Source organism: Corapipo altera, unplaced genomic scaffold (genome assembly GCF_003945725.1).
Source record: "Corapipo altera isolate COAL_440 unplaced genomic scaffold, ASM394572v1 47, whole genome shotgun sequence".
In the NCBI taxonomy this organism is placed as follows: domain Eukaryota; kingdom Metazoa; phylum Chordata; class Aves; order Passeriformes; family Pipridae; genus Corapipo; species Corapipo altera.
The window spans coordinates 2,561,604-2,584,966 of record NW_020884897.1 but is presented as its reverse complement, the minus strand read 5'-3'; the positions used below and the strand labels follow the sequence as shown (position 1 = coordinate 2,584,966).

Here is a 23,363-nt window from a genome sequence, read left to right as displayed (position 1 = left end):
GGGTTATCCAAACAAGAATGGCAGCTGTTCTGAATCACAGAAGAAAATGTAAGCTTTTCCAGCCTCACAATATCTCCCTAATCCTTGATGAAAATGTTATGAAAACAAAGGGGCAATAAGACAGGATTAATAAGTGGAATTTTAATAACATTGAGGGTCAGAAGACGGTTACATTCTTTTAAGGATCAGCTGTCATTCCAGAAATCTTATTTGTTAAGTGTGCTAGAATATAGTAAATTGCATTTGGCATTGCTTAATGACTTGCACTAAATTCACCTTCTGTCTTTTATTGATATAGTTGAAAAATATTAAAATGAGGCATTTTAGGGGCATTAGTTCCTCCTCTGTGCTCATTGGCTTTTGCAGTTGTGACTCTTCATGGGGACTTTTGAATACTTTTAGACAATATACATGCATTCGGACTCCTATGATCTAGTTCTTCCTTAATTACTAAAACACGCTTATGGGTCATTAATAATAGAAGTAAAACAGGACATGAAAATTGATAACTCTGCATAGGGCTCAGATAAAGGTGCTAAGTAGCACCTTTAGTGTGCAGGATACTATGTAAACATGGAATAATAATTCCCCTAGTAAGTATGTGTGGAAGGGGAGGTATGAGAAGGGCAAATCAAGGAAGCAGAAAGTCCCTAAAGGTGGCGTCAGTGGCAATGCTGGGATCCAGTCTCCCACATTCCCAGTCGCTGATACTGTGTCCAGGCCCACTGATCTCTCAGGGATCTGTGGTGTCCTTTTCAAGTTATATTTGACTTTTTTGAGTTTTATATTTGAGTTTTATATTTGAGTTTTAGTCTGTTCTTAGGACTTCAAGTTCAATATATATGTGTGTGGTGTGTTTACATGGAAATGATATTCAGCTCTATTAGAAGCTTTATACAGATGGATCAAAGCAAACTCATATGAAAAAAGAAGCATACAGCCAAGAGAAATAGTTTTAGAAATTCATCCTTTTTGAAGAAAGTGTCACAGGATACATTTTGTTGGCTAGATGAAGCTGGTCATCTTTAACAAACATGGACTCTGCTAATTCTCACTTAGTAAAACCACATTTTTCTGGCCTTCGGAGACAGGGCTGAGTACAGTGAGCCAGAAACTTCTGTGTGGCCTTGGGAAAGTCAATTATAATCTGATTATGAAAGGTGTTGAAACCCTGTGAGTTCAGTTTGAGTCACTTTGGAGGACATTACAGACTTAGGTCGTTCTTATTCAGCTATGTGTTGCACTGCTGTAGATGCTAGAATAGTATATTGGCCTTGAAAATTTTATCTTTTTATGATGTGGAGATAATTTTTTCCCTATTTTGTGGGAGTGAATGTGAAGACTAAATAGTTATTTTTGAGTTTGGTCTCTGATTCATCAAAGCTTTTAAGCATATGCTTCAAAATGTTGCTAAATTGCGCAGACATCTCTGAAATAGTTGCAGTAATTAAATGTAAAACATTATGAACCTGAGCCAGAAACATTAAAGTCAAAAGGCACTTGACATTGGCTTTATTCATATAAGCTCTGATCCTGCTCACACTGAAGTATTATGTGCTTGTCACATACACATATATTATTATTTGTAAATCTGCCATTACTAGACTGAATTTCTTCTCAGCTGCCTGGTGATGTGGATAGTGATTTTTGTCCTTTATTGTACTTCATGCCTTTGGACACTTTTCCTTACCTCTATTCACTGTTGTACCTAATACCCAGGTGTTTCTTGATCAAAGATGGTTTTGTAAATTATAGTACGTGGCCTACAAAACATGCACATGTTACAGAATTTAGAAGTATAAGTTAGTTTCTGCAGAAATTCACTATTTGCCTGTTTCTCACTAGGAATGAGATGTGTGTTATACTTACCCCTTACAGTAAAAAAATGTATGATGCCAAACAGTACGATGTGTGTACACAATATTTTGAATGGCATTTAGAGATCTGCTTAGAGATCTCAGTGACAAAATGCTTAGCTTTTTTGTATCTTAAAGTACAACAACAATCAAAGGGGGGATTTTGAGGGATCATTTTCTTATAGGATAGATAACAATGGTGCAAAATACTCATTTTTCAGTATTTTATGCTTTTGATTTCTTTTTGTGCCAGCTGAAGTAGAAATTTAAATACTCTCCCATTTTCCAGGAGTCAGAAGATCTTTGTGTGTTTTCTTTCCTACTGTTTATTAACAATAAACAATCTTGCTTTTTTTTTTTTTTTAAATTGTTCTTAACATGAGCTGTGGCCATGGTGACACATTGCAAGCCTAAGGTTTAGCTTGCATACCAAATTTTTCTTGCATTCATGATTCTGCCAGTGTTTGACCAACATTAATAAATCTACCTTTGGCATGCTTCTGAGGAAGCTCGCTGAGGACCTGACTAACTCAGCCAAGGTCACATCAGAAACCTTCAGAAGAAACCAAAACTCAGAACAGTTACCCTCATTTCTGATGTAGTAGTGGATCCATTGTGGTGAACACTTGTTCTGTAGGGAAGCAATGAGTAAATATATGGTTCTCTGTCATAGCCAGGTTAAAAGCAAGAGAAACTGTGAAAAATTTACAAGCAATTTCACATATGGAGAGAAATTTTAATGCAGTCTTTAAATGAAGAAGTTTAAAGCTTTGTGGGCTTCAGGCAGGACAGATTCTATTTATGCTTTACTAAAAACATTTTTTGAGAAGAAAAATCTCATAATTTTCTATCAATAGAATATATTTGTTTCTCAGGAATCAAAAGGAACTGTTTTATTCTCCCTCAAATTATTCCTGTGTTGGGCTTTATGTTCTGATAGTATATGTATAGTGCACCAGATATGTATATCTTTCATTAAGCTCTTAAGTGACATTCTTGATACTTTTTAACTAGAATTGCTTGATGAAGTAAAACAAATCCATCGTGTGTGTAACTGAATCCTTGCAGTGGTTTATTTAAAACTGTACACTTTATCATTGGTAGAAGTCACGTGCTAAATAAATGCTTTTCTGTGAAGAGTGAAAGGTTGCGTGATCTTGATAAATGTTCGCATGATTTTTTTCCCTTCCTACAGCACTCTTAGTCCAGATGTTGATCCAGTGCTTGCCTTCCAGCGAGAGGGTTTTGGACGCCAGAGCATGTCAGAAAAGCGTACAAAGCAATTTTCAGATGCCAGTCAGTTGGAGTTTGTTAAAACACGAAAATCCAAAAGCATGGATCTAGGTAGTGAGTGATATTTTTTCAATTTTTTTTATTTGAACCTGATTTTCATGTTGTAAGTATATAGATTTTGTAATTCCAAACACATTGTGTGTATGCAATACTACTGCACATAATGTCTACTTGTGGGAAGAAAAATGCTAACTTAAATGCCTAAGTGACCTGTGTATTGTTTGTTGTTTGTAAGTGTCCATACATTCAAACATTGTAGCCTTCTGGGTATATGGTTATACATAAACATAATAAACAGTATTTATTTAAATGGAGGTGAAAAGTGGATTTTACCTATCCATTTAGAATAAGTGTGTAAAACTGTATCTCACTGTGGTTCTGTGTAGCCAGATTTATTCTCAGTTCATTGTTATAATGCAGTTAGCCTTAAAGGTCCTTCAGACTCTCTCATTTTGTAGATGAATTCAGAATTAGAAAATGGAGCAAGTCTGACATCTGTTTGAGATCCAATTTTTAATATTTGTATCAGAAGCCCTATAAAGTAGCCACAGCTAAAACAGGCAGTCAGCTAATCATTTAACTCATAAACCAACTGAGAATAAGTAATTGCTAACAAACCCACCTATTTTTCTGCTATTGAATTTAGATTCTGATTTGTGGACTCTAGTAACCTTAAACAGTGAGTTTTGATTGTTTAAACACACAAAATTCTCTACTTAGAATAATAAGATATAATACAATTATAATGCAATTCACTACTTTACGATAGTTGTGAATATCTTACCTACAATCCCTAATTCACCAACTTCCTCAGGGTACAGTAAGGTTGGTGGTATTACTTGTCTTGACTAGTTGCGATGTGCTAACGTGTAAATAACATATTGTACCTGCCTGTGATGTGAACATGACTGACATTGCATGAAGGTTACTAGTTTGCTGCCATTTCTGCCCAGAATGTTTGCTTACTGTTGCAGTTTATTTGCATGAAGTGTGACATTTCTAAGGTCTCCTAACTTGAAAAAGAAAAGGCAAAACAGGAGGAATGTTGGATGCATGTGGGGCATGGGCACTAACTGGGCTAACCGTTATGCATTTACCTTTTAACAGTAGCTGACGAGACTAAGCTCAGTACAATGGATGACCAGAAAACAGGTAAGAATTGACAGTAAGGCTGTTGCTATAGAAACCTTGGTCAAAGCAGCTTACCACAATTACAGAACTGCCAGTCAAATTGCATGAAAACATGAATATTTGAGTACTTGCATGGCTGCTTTCTATTGTTGTGAATAATCAAGTCATAGAGAAAAAGAAAATTTTCTATAGAGACAAGTATCTAGGGTATTATATTCAACCAGGTCATGCATGTGACTATAGGCAGACACCTGTTTCTACACTTTGAACTCATAAATATTTAGAGTTGTTTGAAGTTTTTTGTCCTTTCCAAAAAAAATCTTGGAAAACCTCCTCCTAGCTTCAAACTGAAATGCATGGAATAGATGATTTGGAAGAGTCGAGTGTTTGGCTATTACAGTGCTAACAGAGTGCTTGAAAACAATTATTTTAATTAGAAAACTGCTGCCTTGGCCTTAAGTGGTCATCAGATACATGTTGTGTGCTGAGCTGAAGATTATTTGTGTAAGTTGATTTGCTTTTGGAGCTGAAACCTGAGCCTCGTAAAAGAACAAAAGAATATGTAAATAGAATCTTTTCCATATACCATTCATTGTAGTGTTTCACAAAATGATAATGAGAAATAGCTTTCAAGGCATATTTTTTATTAGTAATTAAAATAATGCACCAACTGCAATTATGAACCTTTATGATTTATTAATATAAGTTAGCTTTTGACCTATGGAATGCTATTTTAATTAGGCTAGATCCAGAGGACACCATAACATTACTTAGCTCTAATTAGGAACAATTCACCTTTTTAACCTGAAAATATTATTTATTTTAGCATTATTTAAGGAGTAGTGCATTCCATACAGAATTTACAATCACTAATTCACAACTGCATCTCTGTTTAACCAGACTTTATAACATGAGTAGGAATACTGAAAAACTATGAGTAATCAAGTGATAAAATTATAATTTTTATTTGAACAGCTAAGTCTTCTGACTCTTAAAACGTTGAAGAATACGACCACAGACTTGCAACTTTACAAATTAAGAATGAGTACACAAAATTAAAATGTATGAATGTTTTGAAGTATTAAAGCCATCAGAGTGTGAATGTATGAATTGTATTAATGGTTGTGGTAATAATCAGTGCTTAGGAACTGCCTTCACCCCTGAACATTATTCACATAGAAAGGAGTTAAAGATCAAACTCATAATTATTATAAATTATTTTTAATTTTCTTATTAACCTGCCTCTTTGAATGTGATGTGATTAGAATGGTATAAAACCTGTGTGTTTTAGTAAAATATGATGCCTAAGTTTTAAAAGTGCACAGTGGTTTTGGTGGTATCAAATAGAGGGTGGTATGAATTGGGTGTAGTTTTTTTCTACGTGTAACACCTGGATTAAATTCCAAAAAGGAAAAAAGTCGGACAACACGGGTGAAAGAGCATGATCGTACCATCTGGACTAGGCAATTACATATTTTTGCATAGAAAGTTCAGTGGCTGGAAAAAAGGAAAAACACCTTTTACTGTACTTTTATTTTATTTATCTTGTGTGCTTTTAACCAGGTTTTATATATAAACACTAAATTTCTCCCGTTATTGAAGATGGATGTGGCTGTTAAACAAACCACTTACTGTAGTTTGGCTTAAAAATTGTCTGGTTCTAGGAAAAAAACATGCTTCAAATGTGTGGTGAACTATGCTTTAATGAACTCTAGAAGCCAGAAAACTTCAACATATATTTACTTTAGAAAAGATAAAAACAAACGCTGTTACTGTCACAGTTGGACTTAATAGTATTGGCTGAAAAGGAGAGCATGGAACTCACCAGCCCTAGTTACTGTAATAGTTTTTTAATTATTTTTCTTTCTATAGTTCATTTCAATTACCTAATCCCTGCAGTGTTTACAGTTCATCCTAGAGGTTAGAAGTATATTCAGTAGCAATTGAGCATGGCTCATTTGTAGAGTCCCAAGCATACTATAGCTCTGGGTGGTTATTTTTCCATGTACACATTATGAAAATAAAAAAAAAAAAGAAAAAAGTCAAAGAACATTTATTTAAATTATTTATTTATTATTTCACACAGTGCTTTTTAAGTAAACTGTTTTGTTAAATGGAATCAAAACTAAACTGTTTTTAATGCAGATTCTTGCTTTATTCCTCCCCTGCTCTTCCCAGATGAAGTGTTACTCTTTTAGTGTCTGAATTGAACTAGAAATGGAAGAATTTATCAAATGTAATGGAGCAGATGTTAGTAAGTAAATAGACTGACTGCTAATGTCCTTCAAGAAAGTGTTTAGAAAGTAGACTTCATGCCTTTGGAAAACTGGCTAAATCAAATCCAGAGAAGATTTTGGCATCAGTTGCAGGTAGCATTTACTTGACAGTTCATAAAAATAATGTTTCAGAAAGGAAACAAACTGTCATTTTAAATGACTTAAAAGAATGTGCTGATGAAAAATTTACCTTATTGGCAAAAATTATTCACTGGAGGAAACATCATATAGCCTTTGACACCACAAGTTTTGCCTTTGCAAATGGCCCAAGTGGATTTGTGTCACTGTATAAATAATTCACATAAGGTGAGATAAGTGGAGGCACAATTAGTGGTTAAACAGCATCAGTGCAAGGGAGAGACGAAGGACTTGGAGCGGGAAGCAGCACATAGGCTCCATGTGATGTCTGAGTGTTAAATGTCTCATTGGATCTGTAGGTGCTGTGAAGTTACGTGTGACAGCTGACACACACAGCCATACATGAGCAGGGGATGGGTGGCTACATGGCCAGGAGGACAAGGCTTGGCCCTTGTCCCCCAACTGGGGACATAGGGAGTGGAGATGCATGTGTGGTGAGCAAGGACTGTGCTTGGCAGAGTGGTGTGAGCATGTCACAAAGCCCTTAAGAGATGGACAGGGGTGTGTAGAGCAGAGCCGTACGGCCGAGCGTCTGAGGAGAGTACCTGTGCAGTGGCAGGATGGCTCCTGTGCTACAGAGGGATGAAGCTACCTCAAAGGATATTTGTTAAGAAAATCATTGGAAAGGGAAATTTTGATAAAATTCAAATTTTAAAAACGATAAAAGGGTCCCTTTCATCCTCAGTCATATAAATATGCTTTAGGTAGATATGTCTTTTCCACTCTTTTTTTTCCTACTTTAAATTCCGGTGTCAAAATAGAAGTAGAACTCATTCTCAGCAGATAACATTTCTGATGATTACCACCAGTGCTGTAAAGGCTGGAAGAAAATGCTGACATTTTTGTATTTAGAAAACAAGGTTTTGATGTGACTCATAAATTTTAAACAGAATCCATTTTAAAGAAAGTTTGCTTTTTCTTACCAGATTATCAGTAAACAACTCACTTTCTGGCTGGCACATTCTAGTAATAAATTCTTCACTCAATTTGCAGGGAAACTTAACTATATATTTTGAAAATAGTAGACTTGGTATGAAGTACCCATAGAAGATAAGATATTAAAATATACATAACTTTATGATCACAGTGCTTTAATTGCTTGTGAAAGATTTCCCCTTTTCAGATTCTGCAACCTGTTCATGTTTGTGTTCATGGCCACCCAAGTTCAATAATTATTCTTATCATTTCTGTAATCCATTATTAGTTTTACAGTACTCAACATTAGCTCATATCCAATCTAGCTTTTCCTTTGGGAAAGCACAACTTACGTACATATGGTTCTCACAAAGATCTGTATTGGGTGTCAGTAAATGGAATTTTTCTTAATGTCCTTTATGAACATAAATGGGCACATAAATGCCTTCTTTATAATTACTGTTTAGAAAAAGAGCCATTCAGTAATTAGAAAAAAAATATATGATAATTTCATTTGGAAGGTTGCAAAGCAGAATGTGGAATAAGGAAGTTTACAGTAAGTTGCCATGTAAGAGGACACTCTTTCCTTTTGTATACGAAATTGGATCTGTCAAACAGCTGGTTTATGATATATATGATTGTCCTGTTTCCTCTATTTTCCTTCAAAATGTTGCATCCAGGTTTTTTTTGTCTCATGAACTGTTTTAAAAAAATACAGTCTTGAAAAATAAAAAGCAAAATTAAGTCTCACTTCTTGTGTACTGCACTTCTTGTGTATTGGAAGAATAGCAGGATTTGGCATAAACTAGAAAGTGAACAGTTTTATAGGGAACTGTCTTAATTGGAGTTCTTTTAATTGGTAAAGAGAATGTTATGTAAAATGCTTCCCCTAGACTTCAGCGCATGTTCAGAAGTTTGGTGACCCTGGAGTGCAGATTGTTAGCACAACTGGGAAGCCACCAACCCTCCCTGGTCCCAGCTGGCCATTGCACTCTGGCCCCCACCATCCTCATGACCCTCAGCCCTCCAACACTTATAGGCTGTGAGTGAAAGGGTGGCTTCTTCTAGGAGATGTAAGTTCATAAAGAGAAAAGTTCTCATTTGTTGAGGTGTGTTTACTTTTGGCCGAGGGTCCAAGCAACAGGTCTATGGACTGCTGGGGGAATCAAACTGCAGGAGTTGTGTAGACCTGTGAGAAACAATTTTTAGTTTGTTTCTGTTTACAAGTTCATCTCATAAGTAGGTCAGCTGAAGGGGAATACTTTGATAGCTGCTGTTTTTATTTATTTGCTCTGAGTGATTTCAGTTTAATGTAATTTCTCAGACTTTTCATAGCTGAATAGAAAATGAAGGCATTTGCTGTTTTGCTCCATCTGGTATCAAGTTAACAAATTACATGGAGAAGACTTGTCATGCTGCTATTCTGCATCCTTTCTGTGGGGCCAGTAACCCTCTTCTTCCCCAACCAATACTGAATAGTTTTAGTAGTGTAGTAGCAGTTTCCCCCATTTTAAGGTAACTCCACATACCTTTCATAAGAGCAGTGACTGGTACTGCCCCTCTTCTCTCTCCTAATATCTACCAGAATAGAGATCAACTTCTGAACTTTTTATTATTTTGAGATAAATACTTAAAGAAAAGTTTTCCTTTATTACACTTTTATTCACTGTGCTTTAAGACCATTCTTACTAATGTACTGTTCATAGGTTTGGTGTATCTAAGGGTTCAGGTCTTAACTCTGTCTCTCATTGGTGGCTGGCTGTGAAATTTATCTTTCTGTGCCTATGTCAGATAAGGATACTGATGTCAACTGAGTAACAGCCCACCACGTGGACTGTTGTGGTACCACAACATTTATCTGTTCTACTCCCTCAGGGTAGAGAGGGTTCTGGTCTCATAATTTCAGGAAATGTAGCCATGGTGATGTTGTACCACCTCATCTTACTCTCCAGTCCCAAATCCTATGCAAAATCTAGCCAAGACTGTACTGCCCTTTTGAATAAAATCACTTCAAATAAATACAGTGATTTTTTTGCCCCCCTTGAAATATTTCTCCCAGTTTTAACTTTAATATGAGGTCTAATTTGTGAAATTGTCAGGTGATTTGCACTGTGAGAGTGTATCTAAGAACAGAGGCTATACATTTAGTCCACAAACCTGAGAAGAAAAATCCAGATGGAGAAAAGCTTTTGCAGAATACTGCCTGGGGTTTCCTCTGGACATGCTGCAGCAGTAAGAGCTGCCCTCAGCCCCAGCTGTAATGCTGCCCAAACTTCAACATGGTGACTGCCAGGAGCATGTTTCTTTTCCAGACGGATAACTGGTATTGTTTGTCTAATTGGGTCCTTTCCACAGATTATTTTAAGCAATTTCACAAAATCTGAGCAAGTCAACTGATATTTCTTAGAAACATTTAATTATGAAATTGTTAGCAATTTGATGCAAGTCTTTAAAACTCAAACAAACAGTGTGTTCTTTGACGCCAGAAGTCAGGCTACTTTGCAAGACTCTCGCTCTAAACACAGTAGGATTCATGCCCATAATCAGCTCTCTGTTCATCAGTTGCTAGTACAGATGAAATTTTCTGCTCAAACAAAAAATAATTAATAGTTTTGTTTAATTCCATTAGATATGCATCTCTGTTGCTTTTATGAGCTATGTTTTTAAAGCCCCATGGTTTCTTTATAATTTAAATTGTTTAAAATAATAGTAATGGATGTTGGTCTCTCTTCACTGATTTGAAAAGGCAGACTTTGCTAATGTTGTCTGTTTCGTTGACTGTGACTTGACATACTCATTCGCTTCTGAGACCAACAAATCTGTGGAGAATTCCCTACAGATTATCGAGAGACGATGTGAATAATGTTAAGTGTGTCCCCAAAGACTTTCAGGATGGATATGCATAATCAAGCATGCAGTTCTCAATACTAATTCTAATTACATTTTTCCCCCCCTTAAATCACTAAGGTTCCCCAACCAGAGATGTGGGGCCTTCATTAGGTCTGAAGAAATCCAGCTCATTAGAAAGCCTGCAGACAGCCGTTGCTGAGGTTACTCTGAATGGTGACATTCCCTTCCACCGTCCGCGCCCGCGAATTATCCGAGGACGAGGCTGCAACGAAAGCTTCAGAGCTGCCATAGACAAATCCTATGATAAACCTGTAGCAGATGATGATGATGAAGGCATGGAAACTTGTAAGTAAACTATTCTGCATAACGAATATTAACAACATAGGTTGATTCCTTCGGAAAGTGACTAAAGTAGTAGAACATAATTTTAGGATTTTAAAAGAATAGAATTAACTTCATCAATTTTTTTTTTAGACTTTTTCCCATCATTTACATTAACAGATCGCAAAATTCTGTAGCTTTCTTCCTTTCTAAAATGCCAAAATAAGACTATTGGTTGAGCGTTTACTTAAATTACGATGAAAATTTTCTGTAAGACAGCTAATTAATGTACTAATATAAATTAGAAAAAAATTTAGGGAGAAAGACAAACAAACCCATTAAATTTATTTTACAAAAATACGTGTGTATAACTTTGAAAAGTACATTTGTAGTGTTGGGGGGGGAATAAAAAGAAATCACTGTCCTTTAATTAGAGTGAGTAAGGCTGGCAGATCTAATAAAATATAAAGTTAATGATCAGCTATTACCCACCCTAATGGGCGTTCATTTACATTTTCAGTTCTTTAACCTGAAGTATGACCCAACATGTGGAGAATGTCATTAACATAAAAGAATCACTTCAAAGCTAACCTTATCATTATTGAACTATGTAAGAATGGGCTGGTAAAATGACAACTCTTATTGAATGAAAATAGTATGAATGGTAAATTACCTCAAGAAGGGGTTGTATGAAAATCATTGAATTTTTAACCTTCATGTTGTACTATTTTCAACTTGTCACACACCAGCAGAATTTTTTTTTAATCAACCTGCAGCTAGTTAGAAGTTTATGAATGGAGATGATGGTGGGAAGGTTGAAGTAGTAAAGTATTTAGCCTGAATGCTAATGGAAAAGGCTTGAAAAGAAATTTTTTACTCTCTTCTTTTAAAAAAATTTTTTAGTTTCAAAAAATCTGTTTCATGGGCCTCATTCCCTAAATATACTTATGTAAGCACTTTTTTATTATTTTTTTTTTTTTAATCTGCCTCTTTCTAAAGAGTTCTGAGACTGAAAGGCAGGTCATTTTGCCAGTCACTTCTCTCAGAGGTAGTTACGGATAGAATTAATTCTGCTTTGCTTTTTCAGCACCTAACAATTTCATGCAGCAGTGAAGCTAAATGCTGGTCTGGTGCTGCTGGCTGTCAATCTATTTCTGGCTAGTAGAAGAATAGGTATGAGAAAATGTGTAGTGATCCTGCTCATTTTCCCAAGCTGCATGCCTGTGGTCTTTTGGGACGCAAGACCATGTTTTTATAGAAGGCCCTGTTTGGTGTAAGCCCACTGATAGTAATATCCTGCTTTGAGGCTTCAGATACCTAAGGTTTACCCAGAAGTTACAGATGGTTTAACTTCATTTGATAAAAAATATAGCAAAACTGTTGTCGTGAAGTGCTTTCAAGATGAGTACAGGTTTATGAGATTCTGGTAAGGTGTTTTGAGCTTGTTGATGCACTGCATATATAGTAGCAAGGAAATATTTGGATCCCTCTGTATCCTTTACGTGGGAGCAGTGGTTGTCATGGTTTAGCCCCAGCTAGAAGTCAAGCCCCACGCAGCTGCTTGCTCACTCTCCCACCAACCAGATCGGGGAGGGAATTGGAAGGGCAAAATCTAGAAAACTCGTGGGTTGAGATTGTCATGGTTTGAGATAGCCCCAAAATCCGATTCCCTAGCTCCATCCCCCCTCCCACATCTCAACCCAATGTGAGATGGGTTTTTCCAGACAAAACACAACCAGACTCAGAATGGGGGAAAGGGAATATATTACAATGACTGTACAAATAAATACTACAACACATTATACACACGATCACAACTATCTCTACCATGACATATAGTATTTACAATGGATCAGATCTCCTCTCCCCTCCAAAGTCCAGGAGGGAAAGAAGGACAGATCCTTTCCAGTCTCTCAGGCAGCAGCTTCTTCTAAGGCAGCAGGTTCTCCTCATCTCATGCATGCAGCAGTAACTGGATTGTTGTAGCTGGATCTCTGCCAGCACTCACGAGGGGGGTATCCCCCTCGGCCCCTTGACGCAGGCAAAGGGGTCTTCCGTGGGCTTCGTAACCCCAGACAAGGCCGTTTCACCACGTCATATCACGAAGACACAGGGGGTCTTCGTGACGGTCTGGTATCTCCAGGAGATTCAAGCTCCTTGCAGGGCCTCTGTGCCCTGTCTCAGGCTGTGAGCTTCTTTGTAGCTTGCAGCAAGGGAGGGCCCTCAAGGCCAACCTCCCACACCGTCCTGGCTGAGCTCTCAGGATGACTGAGCTTCTCAACTCCTCTCTGCAAGTGCTGTAGCACTCCAAGGCTCCTCTCCTTAGTAGGAGTCCATGTCCCTCCTTTCCTGGAGGTCTCAAAGGAGTTTTAGGGGTTTGGTACAGTTCCTACCCCCAGAACTCTGCAACTCTGCTGCTGGCTCTCTTCTCAACTCTCCTTCCAGGAGTCTTCTCTGCGGTGCTGCATGTCTCTGTTGCTCCGTCTTATCTCTTCTGGCTCTCTGCCAACGCTTCTCCGGTCAGTGCCAGCTCGACTGCTTTTCTCCGGCCGCTGCCCAGTTTGGAGAAAACATCTCCCAGCTCAACTACAGACACTTAGCCCAGTCTAACACTGTTCCAAGTCTCTGTAGCCCCCAACTGGGGCTGGGGGGCCCCAGAGGCCCCGAGGGGCTCTGGGCCCCTTTCCTCGTGGCTCCTACAACAATGGCTACTCTTCTACCAACCAAACTACAACTCTTCTCTTCTGGTGCTTGTGATATGTTTTCATTTCTACAGGAGCGCTCATTGGGCAGAACTTCAAAACTTCCAGGGGTCTCCACCCCTGGGGGTTACCACTTTTTCAGCCTCTGGGGGGAAAACAAGGTTCAAACCACTACAAGATAAAGGCAGTTTATTAGGGAAACAGAAGCTGCACACACAGGCCAAGCATACCAAGGAATTAATTTACTGCTTGCCGTGGACAGGCAGGTGTTCAGCCATCTCCAGGAGAACAGGGCCCCATCATGTGTAATGGTTACTTGGGAAGACAAACCCCCTCACTGCAAATGTCCCCCCCTTTCCTTCTTCTACCCCCAACTTAATATATTGAGCATGATGTCATATGGTCTGGAATATCCCTTTGGTTGGTTTGGGTCACCTGTCTTGGTTGTGTCTGCTCCCAGCCTCCAGTGCACCCCCAACTTCCCTGCCAACATGGCAGTGCGAAAAGCAGAAAAGGCCTTGCCTCTGTGTAAGCACTGCTCAGCAACATCAAAAACATCTCTGTATTATCAACCCTGTAGTCAGTACAAATCCAAAACATAGCCCCAAACCAGCCACTGGGAAGAAAATTAACCCTATCCCAGCCAAAACCAGCAGCCAAAACTGGCTGAAATCGAGATGATGTAGGGTGAGCCTTTTTGAGATGACACGAGTGAGTTTGGATGACGTTGTCTCACACTAGTGGACCAAGAGCCATCTCATGTCATAAGAGAGCAAGAGCCAGGCTGTTGTCAGATCTCACACAATAAAGAAAGGCTGAGCAAAGTGTGACCAAGCTATATGTGTAGAACTATGCCTTCTGTTGAGTTGTGTTCTAATAGCTTCCACATATTGTAATGAAACATCTAAGAAGTAATCCAGAGATTTTATGTGCCAGGTTCATAGAAGCAGATGAGTAGCAAAGCAAATATAGTGAGTTGGTTGGACAGAATTCAGTCCTCGAGGTCATCTTTTCCTCTCGGTGGCCGTGGGAGCTTAAGATCTGTCCCAGCCATATGCTGCCTGTCTTTCTGAAAGCATGTCTGTATCTATGTTAAAACTCAAAGAAGTGCAGTCTGCTCCACTTTTATGTAAATTATATGTGGCCTTAGATTCCAGAGAATTTACCAAATGTTGTCTTCAGCTGGACAAAGCCTGGGCACATATATGTAGGAGTTTAGCAATCTGGTACTAACGTAACTAATGCCTCACTGCTGCCATAACGACATTGCCTAAGTTTTTGTAAATTGTATTTAATTAATCCATAATTGTTTGAAATTAAAATGTGGCTTTCTCTCATTACGAAACCCAGGCAAACATGTTGGAGGTCAATTTGCTTGATGTCCTTGAGGTTGGATCCATTTGTCTTGAATTATTTTGTCTTTCTCCTCCAAGCGTTTCAGTTCTAGGAGTGTTTCTTTGTCTTCCAGACTTCAGAGTAGCAAATAATAGCACTGCAATATATTGTATAGAGGAATTCCTAACGTCATCATCCCACGTACAAAAAACCTTAAAAAATACAGGTAGCATATGTGGCAAAGGGGCTGAATCTTCTAAATGTCCCTGCTGTCCTTGGAACAATATGCTTTTAAATTACTAACTCCAGGGTGAAAATCAGATGACAATGATCAGTTCTGGAGTAACATTTTAAGTATTTGAGAAGACATGTGTGACTTTTAGAGGCTGTAAGGAAGGAACATTTGTGGAAAGGTGTGGGTGTTCAGCTTTTACAGATCATTTTTCTTGTTGTTTTTGTCTTAGGGGTTTTTTTTCTTAGTACTTGAAATAGCCGACTGGAAGCAAAATGTTTATCTTTAGTGTCATGAATGAGAACAAAGCATTTGAATTGAGAGAGATGGACAAACCTTTCTAATCTTTTGCTGAATCTTAATTGCTAGAATCTAGGACTGTATTAAATATCACAATAAGAGGCCTAGAAGCTTAGTGGCAAAATAGCTTCACATTAAGTAGCTTTGATTCCTCATGTGCATCTTTTCCATTTTATGGGCTAATTAGGAGAATAGCTTCATAATACCTGTTTGTGTAGTTCTCCGTAGCACAGGGTAGTTCATGAAATGACACTAGTTTTCAGGTCTAATTGATGTTTAAAATATACTCCAATTTAATTTTTTGGCTTCGACATCCCGAATGGGAGGCAGGAGGTTGCAGGAAAGGAAGGAAATAACAGCACCAAAACAAATACATTCTGCGTTTTGCAATAACCTAATGTCATTACTGCAACATAACAAAAATTAGAAGTTTCATTTGTAGCCTGGGCTTGAATTTTAATTGAGCAGCATTTGCATTTGTTCTAAACTCTGGTAATTAGGTGCATGTTAATTGCAGAATGACTGTGCTGCATTAAAGTGAAACACGTTTTTTCATGTTGAGTCCTTTCAAGAAAACTGAAAATCACTTTCGTCCAATAGAGAGACCAGTGTTTACTCCAGGAGGACAGGCATCCTAGTTCACAGGCCTCAGTCTAAGCTACTGAGCTAACTGCAAGCAAACTGTGTATGATAGACAAATATACATCGCAGCACCAGTGTGGAAAGGAGGAAATATTCTCTCCATAGAATATGCAAAATAAATAATAAGCAAAAGCATTGTTATGACAACTTGTTCAGCAGCTCAGCATAGCACAGTACACAGTATACATTTATGATTAATATAATGTATTGTTGTATGAATATGTGCAAACGTAGGTCAAAACTGGTTCATCTTTAAAATTCTATCAATGAAGTTCCAAGTAAAGAGTTGACTTCAAGATTTGTCAGAAATTTAATGCAGGGTTTTTTTTTTTTACTAATTATATTTGTTTGCAAGTACAATCTTTTAAATGTCTAGTTGATTTTAACTGGAACAGATTGTAGCTATAAATTAATGTGCAAAAAAATTAACATCTCTATTTCAAAGTGTTTTTCTATAACTCTTTTAATAATAACTAAATATCATTCCAGACACTGATTAAGAAATGCTGTGACCAAAAAAAGTACAAGGACAGCTAGTACAGAAGCATGTATAGGACCTATTAGTTTCATAAAATATAGTTATATGAATATTAAAACTGTGTCTACATTTGAAAAGGTGTATCATCTGCTTTACTCATAGCAGTCCTGAAGACAAGTTAACATTAACCTGGCCTTGTTTTGGTTTTGGGGGTTTTTCCTTTTTTTTTTGTTTTTCTTGGTGGTTTGTACTTCAGAGTATTAGTTGAGATTCAGAAATAGTTATTAGTGTTGAGATATATCTGACATGGAATGTTTTTCTTGAAATATGTTTATGTGATCTTCTGAGATGGAGAATATTTACAGAAATCTTGATACTTGGTGAATAAGTACTAAGTCTGTTGGACAGTGGATTGTAATATTAATGAATAAAAGGTATCTTACAAGCAAGTGTCTGAGAGAGAAATGAGACAATATTGAATGGCTTTCAGTCAGTGATTTGTAGATTTTTTCAGGTTCAATGATTTACTCTTAAGGTCAATATGAATGATGACTAAGAAAAGCAAATTTACAATCTACAGTAGTCCATATATGAGAAATTTCTAAAGAATTATACTTTTCTATAGGCTATAGAACAGTTACTGAGATCTTGAGTAATATTAGCAGGAATAATATTAAGAAGTGGTAAACTAGGGAAATGAAAAAATTATTCTTTTTTCCTTCTATAAGCTCTGACCATTTCCAAATCTTATTGAGTGCAGAAGTTTTTTTCTTTTCCATAGACTCTGTCATCTATGTGACTTTTGTACTTAAAGTCAGTTCTTTGGTCAAGATTTAGACAGGCAAGTACACAGTCAGGGGTCATGCTTAACTAGGGATGGGAACATTTGAATTTGGGCCTGCTGTCTGTAACTATACTGGCTTGATATGAAAACAGTAACATAAATAATTTATAACAAATAATTTATTCTTATTATAGTTAGTAATTCTAATAAATAATAATAAGTAAACATAATAACAATAATAAAGCAAAACGTTATTTTTCAACTTCTACTGCCAAAAGTCGTTTGGAGCCTTTGTATTCATTAGAGCTACAGGAGACAGCACTAAGTATGCATCTGTGATCCTAATTGCTGCTTTGTGCTGTCTGTTGGAAAACTGAGAGGTGATTGCAACCCTACTTATAATGTGATGATATGAAATGTTGGAGCTCATGGAAAGTCACAGCTTCACCAGCCATACAGTGAAGGATTCTGACCCACCAGCTTGAAGTAGTTTATTTTTTTCTTACTAAACTCCTTGAGGAGTTTTCAATTTTTTAATGGATTTTTTCTTTTGGTCATTTTTCTTTCAAACTTTCTGAACTACATGTGGTCTGTTAAATCTAACCTTGGGTATACTTTAGGAGTCTTGGTCTTGGATTAGAAACAGAGAATGAACACTTTATCTGTCCTTAAAGGATTTTACTTGTTCCGCTGGGTGAAATCTCCCCACCTGAATCTCCCAGGCCACTCCATATCAACCAAGAATAGCAACAAAAATAAAAATCATAGTGCATGATGTGTTTTAAATGGCTCCAGGAAATGAAGTAGCATAACAAAACTATTATGTTACTTGTGGAAGAAGAAAAAGTCTTAAGGCTTGCATTGAGGATTAACACTCCTTAATGACTTTCGTATTTTTATGAGAGTATGACTAAGAATATACCGACAAGGCATGCTGCACTGCTCTTGTTTCTTCTTGCAGATATTTCTAAAGCTCTCCTCAACTGATTTAGATACTGAAACAAAATGGGCCAATTAACATCGCTTTGCTAATCCTCTTTATTAATCCACGCATTATTCAGAGTACCCACAAAGTACAAATCATGTTTTTCAGAGATATTTGCGAAGGTGAATTCCTTGCTTTTAGTATTTTTATAGTTCTAATGAACATTCTTGGAAACCCCTATCTGAGCAGATATAGATTTTTTAAAAAAAATATGAGTATATTGTGGCTGTGCATATATCCTGCTTCAAAATACGTTATGGAATATACCAAAAACCCTACCCTCGTTGTTTGTTCTCATCCCACTGATGTTTCTTAATATGTGCTTTCAGTGGAGGAAGACACAGAGGAGAGCTCGAGATCTGGTAGAGAATCTGTGTCCACAGCAAGTGACCAGCCATCCCACTCATTGGAGAGACAAATGAATGGAAGCCAAGATAAAGGTGACAGAAAAAAAGCTGGAAAGGAAAAGAAGAAAGATCGAGATAAAGAGAAGGATAAAATAAAGGCAAAGAAAGGAATGCTGAAAGGCTTAGGAGACATGTTCAGGTAGGTGCTTCTTTGCAACGAAATATAGAATGAATTATAAAAAAAGGTTCATCTTTTAGTTATTCATTATACTGTGAATGTTTGTTGAGGCCATAATTTACTATGCAAATACATACATGGTTTTTATAGGCCCATCTCTCAATTTTTGAGCCTATGGGTAGTGTCATGAAAGGGAAACAGCTCAGAACTGAAGAGATGGGGATGGCTGGCAGGCCAAAGGAAAGGAAAGACAAAGGAAAAAATGGTTTTAAGCCACAAACTACTTGGTTTTGCAAAGAATCTTTAGTGATGTCTAAGTCGTGCACGTATCCTTTGATAAGTTAAACCATTTTGTTGGTTTTTTTTTTTTCTTTTTAAATACTGTACCCAAAGTTTATGTGTTACTAAATGAATGTTTTTCTTTGCTTTACTATTAAGACTGTTGGTATCATGGAGGCATGATTGAAAGAGATGAATCAGTTTGAGATTGAAAACCAGCATGCTCCTCTCAAGAAAAACAGGATCTAAATAAGATTGTGTACTCTGAGAACCCATAGAGAATGGGTCAGTGAAAGACTGATTTTTACCAAAGACTGAGTTCTTTTTAAAGGAGTTGTCTCTCCAGCAGATATAAGTGATCTGAAAGGAGCAGACTGCTGAGGGACACCCTGCTGTTGTGGGTAAATGGGGAAGCGTGACAAACACCTTTGATCACTTTTGGGAAGGGGTGAGAGAGCAAGAAAGTCAGTCTTTCTTTTAGCTAGCTAGAGTGAATAAATATATTTTGAAGAAACAACCAATATCAACGCAGAGTTTGTTTGGTGTATTCATTTTTTCGTTATTTAATTTTAAGGGTGAGGTACCAGTATTATTTTAAAGATTTATTGATGACTCTGCTCTGAAAACATGTAAAGGGAGCTTCAGTTAACTTTCATTCCATTACTTTCTTTATCCTGTAAAACATTAGTTGAACCTGTGTTGTAAATGCATAGGTTCTTGAGAATTGTTCTGTGACTGTGAATCGTATTATGAGGGCAGTTCATGAAATGGAACTCTGCACCTCACTCCGGGAGAGTGTGGAAGACAGGAGATATAAAATGTTGACTGGTTCTTTTCTGCACTCTTTGCCATTTATATACAGCAGAAATGACAGGTAAAATTGAAGCACATTATACATGATAAATTCTATGGGCTCTAAGTCGTTGCTTGCTGGGTGCTTTAAATGCTATCTTGCGAGTTCACTCAGAAAGTGTTTACAGCAATCTAGAAAGCTTGGGCAGCTCCGTGGTCCAGACAAGGAACCTTTTCTGTATGCTTGATATAACACTTCTGAAATTTTTAATCTGGAAACAACAGTAATTTAATTGATAGAAAGATCTGACGATTGCTTTGTTGTTTGCTCTTCATAACAGTCAACATTTTCTTCAGTTATTTTTTTCCCTCACTACCATTTCCGAGTGAACTTTACTTTTCAGTCTCCTCTTAATTAGCACTGGGAGCAGTGCTATCTGGATGCAGTTGACTCCTCCTGGATCTGTAAATTAGCTTGCACCTTGTCAGCCCACCCAAGACTGGCAAGCAAGAAAATGCTGATTGAGGGAATTAAGCATTATGTCTCATTTCCACTTGGTGCTTGATTTGCTTTGTTGACAGGTTTCTCAATAATGTTTGAGAGATGGGTTTTGTTATGTCTGCAAGATAAGCTACTACTTCTACCTATAACATGCTTTGTTTTCTGTACATTTGACATATATCATAGATATCAAGTAATCACTGAAAGAAGTTGTGTGATAGAAAATAATGATGACAGTAACATTTAAAATTCAAACCAGGATCAAAGCATAATTGGATGTTTTGGTTCTGTGCAACATTGTGATTTCTTTGTCGTTCTTTTTCTTTTCTCCTTTTTCAGTTTTTTTCTTCCTTTTCAGTGCTCTAATCTTAAAATAATCTTTCTTCATTAGAATGTATAGGCAAAAACACTCCCTGGATGAAATTACTGTTAACTGGCACTTTATTCCAATGTCTGTATTTAGCCAAAGGGCTTTTTGTTGCCTGTCTGCAAACTAGCAGCTCATAAAGTGGAGCCTATATGATGTATAAAAATAAGTCTCCTTGCCTTCAGTTAAAATTTTAGGATTTGCTATTGGGATCTTCATTCAACTGTAGTGGGAGATGGAAACTCCCACTAGAGAATGCATTTATCCTTCGGCATCTAGTCGTCATTTCCAAGAAATTCCTGGATGATTCAGAGTTAAAATCATAAGTAAATCTTTTAAACACTTCCATTGTTTTACTGCTTGTATCAAACATAGTAAAGAGGATTGACAGAACCATGAAGAACTGAAAACTGCAAAACTGTGTAGGTCTGACACACACAACTCCCATTATTTCCAGAGGATCTTTGCTGACACTGGGCTGTGGACAGTCTGAAAGTTCACCCTTCTCACTGTGAAATAAATCTGTCCGAGAATGTGTGTATTTCTTTTTTCAAACTGACATTTCAGTATAGAACAGGTTATTTAATTATTTCATTTGGCTGAGAAGTCTCTTCCTCTTCACAGATGAAATGAAAACAGGGCAGAAGTTAGCCTAGAAAAGTGTTGAACAGAAATATTGGTCTATCGGAGGAGATGCAGGTGCTGCAGTGTTTTGCTTACACCTGAGTATATTTGTTTTACCTGAACAGCTGGATCATTCCTGTCTTGGCCCTTGAATGTGCCAAATCCTGTAACCTGTGGGATGCTGTGCAGTTCCTTCTTTTCCATTGTTGATAGCTAGAGGGTTCCTGCATGGCCACAACCAGCTGAGCAAATAGTCTTTGGGAAGCTGATACAAACTTCTGCTAATTTTTTTATTTCACTGCTAAGAAAGCTTGAGTAGATATGTTTTGACATCAGAAGTTTATAAAAATCTATATACTTTTCCAAGTGCAATATGAAATATGTTTACTCTTTTCTGAGTCTGATTTTGTTTATTTTTAAGTAGAGATTTTGTTTCTTGATAAAAATCAACCTGACAAAAACAATCAGCAGATAAATAAGTCATTGTAGTGCTGCCTTACGAAAGAGGCTTCACAGTTTCAAACAGTGTGCCTCTAATTAGCACTGGTAGGTGTACATCAATTTAATGGATTTTTATGTTGTGCGATTCTTTGACATTCCTCTCTCTCTCTCTCTCTCTCGGAAAAACGGTATATGCTGCCTTTTTTCCCTCTCCTTTTGCCCCTGTCATGTACAGAGTATTTTCATTTATGAAAGTGGATCCCCTCAAGATGTAAGAAAGAGAGCTTTGAGATGTTCATATTCATAGATTTTGGATGATGATGAAATGACACATCTGCTGTAGTGCTGCTGATCACTTATGATCTCTGTAGTTCATTCATCCTTATTCCCAGTGTACAAGCTTGGATATAGTTGCTAGATGAGTGACTAGACTGACTGGTGAAGTAATATAGGCAACAGAAGTGATAGCTCCACATCTTTCCCAACTTCCTCAAGCTACATACAGTTTTCCTCTGTTGTCATCCCTGAACCGTGTTTCTGTAAGACAGTGGTATCACTGTGTTTATATCACTTTTTTTGGGAATTAAATTTATTTGAAAGAAAGTAGACAACCACACTCTTACTGGGAATGAGGGACTCTCACTGGTGAGTTTCATGATAGATAAAATATGTCCAGCAAGTGGTCAGTCTCAGGAAAGGATGTGTCTGAGAAATAACATTTTTAGAAGAAGCTGAACCGTTAAGACATTGAAAATAACAAGAGAAAGAAGCAGCTCGGGGTTTCTAAGGGCAGGAAAGGGAATAGTAGGAAGGCCAAGCTAGCTAGTCATGTCTTGCTGAAAATCTTGATGGACAGTCACTCAGTGCCTGATAATAAAAAACTACAGAAACAAGTAAACCATGATATGATCGGAGAAAAATGGCTTTTAAAATACATATGGTATGTTTGAGTTATGTGGGGAGCAGCTGAGGACAACAAAAGATGGGGAATATGACATTGTATCTTAAGTTTAAGCAAGAAATGTCTGCATCAGTTTTGGAGGTTGCTTATGAAATAGATGTAATGTAATTTGAAGCATTTGTGGATAAGTATGTTATATGAAATAAATACATTTTCTACTGTAGGAATTAATACCTAAGTCATACATAAACATGGCTTTTCAATGGAGAACATAAACATTGTGTATGTGTTCACAGAACAAGACAGCATGCTTGAAAGTAATCCTGTGCATAGGTCTTTTTAGTATCAGAGGTTGTGTATTTTAGGATCTGGCCTGTAATGTTGATGGAGATGTAAAGTCAGTATGGTAACTGATCTTTAATTCCTATCTTAACTATTGTAGCATGCAGGTGGGTAAATCAATACACTGAATAACCAATGCAAATGTAATATTCCCAGATTAGCATTAAATTCTAATCCTAATTAGATTTAATTACATTTAAAATGGTTACTGGGAGCCTTACAGTGTTGTATCTTCCAGTTCTGTGGGAGGAAATAGATAATTCAGTTTGCAACCTTGTTTAGGTGAAATCGATATGCTGTTGGCTTTTTTTTAACCCCACACAGCTGCTTCCAAGGTGTACTGGACATGTCT

General features: G+C 37.2%; 1 protein-coding gene across 1 annotated transcript in view; it reads left to right on the top strand.

Moving 5' to 3' along the window:
• The window catches only part of PARD3 (par-3 family cell polarity regulator), a 432,956-nt gene that overhangs the window by 274,735 nt on the left and 134,858 nt on the right, over window positions 1-23,363 (top strand). Inside the window, 4 exon segments of the mRNA XM_027648420.1 lie at window positions 3,052-3,200; window positions 4,257-4,301; window positions 10,577-10,804; window positions 18,568-18,784. Coding sequence (XP_027504221.1) covers window positions 3,052-3,200; window positions 4,257-4,301; window positions 10,577-10,804; window positions 18,568-18,784 — 639 coding nt within the window.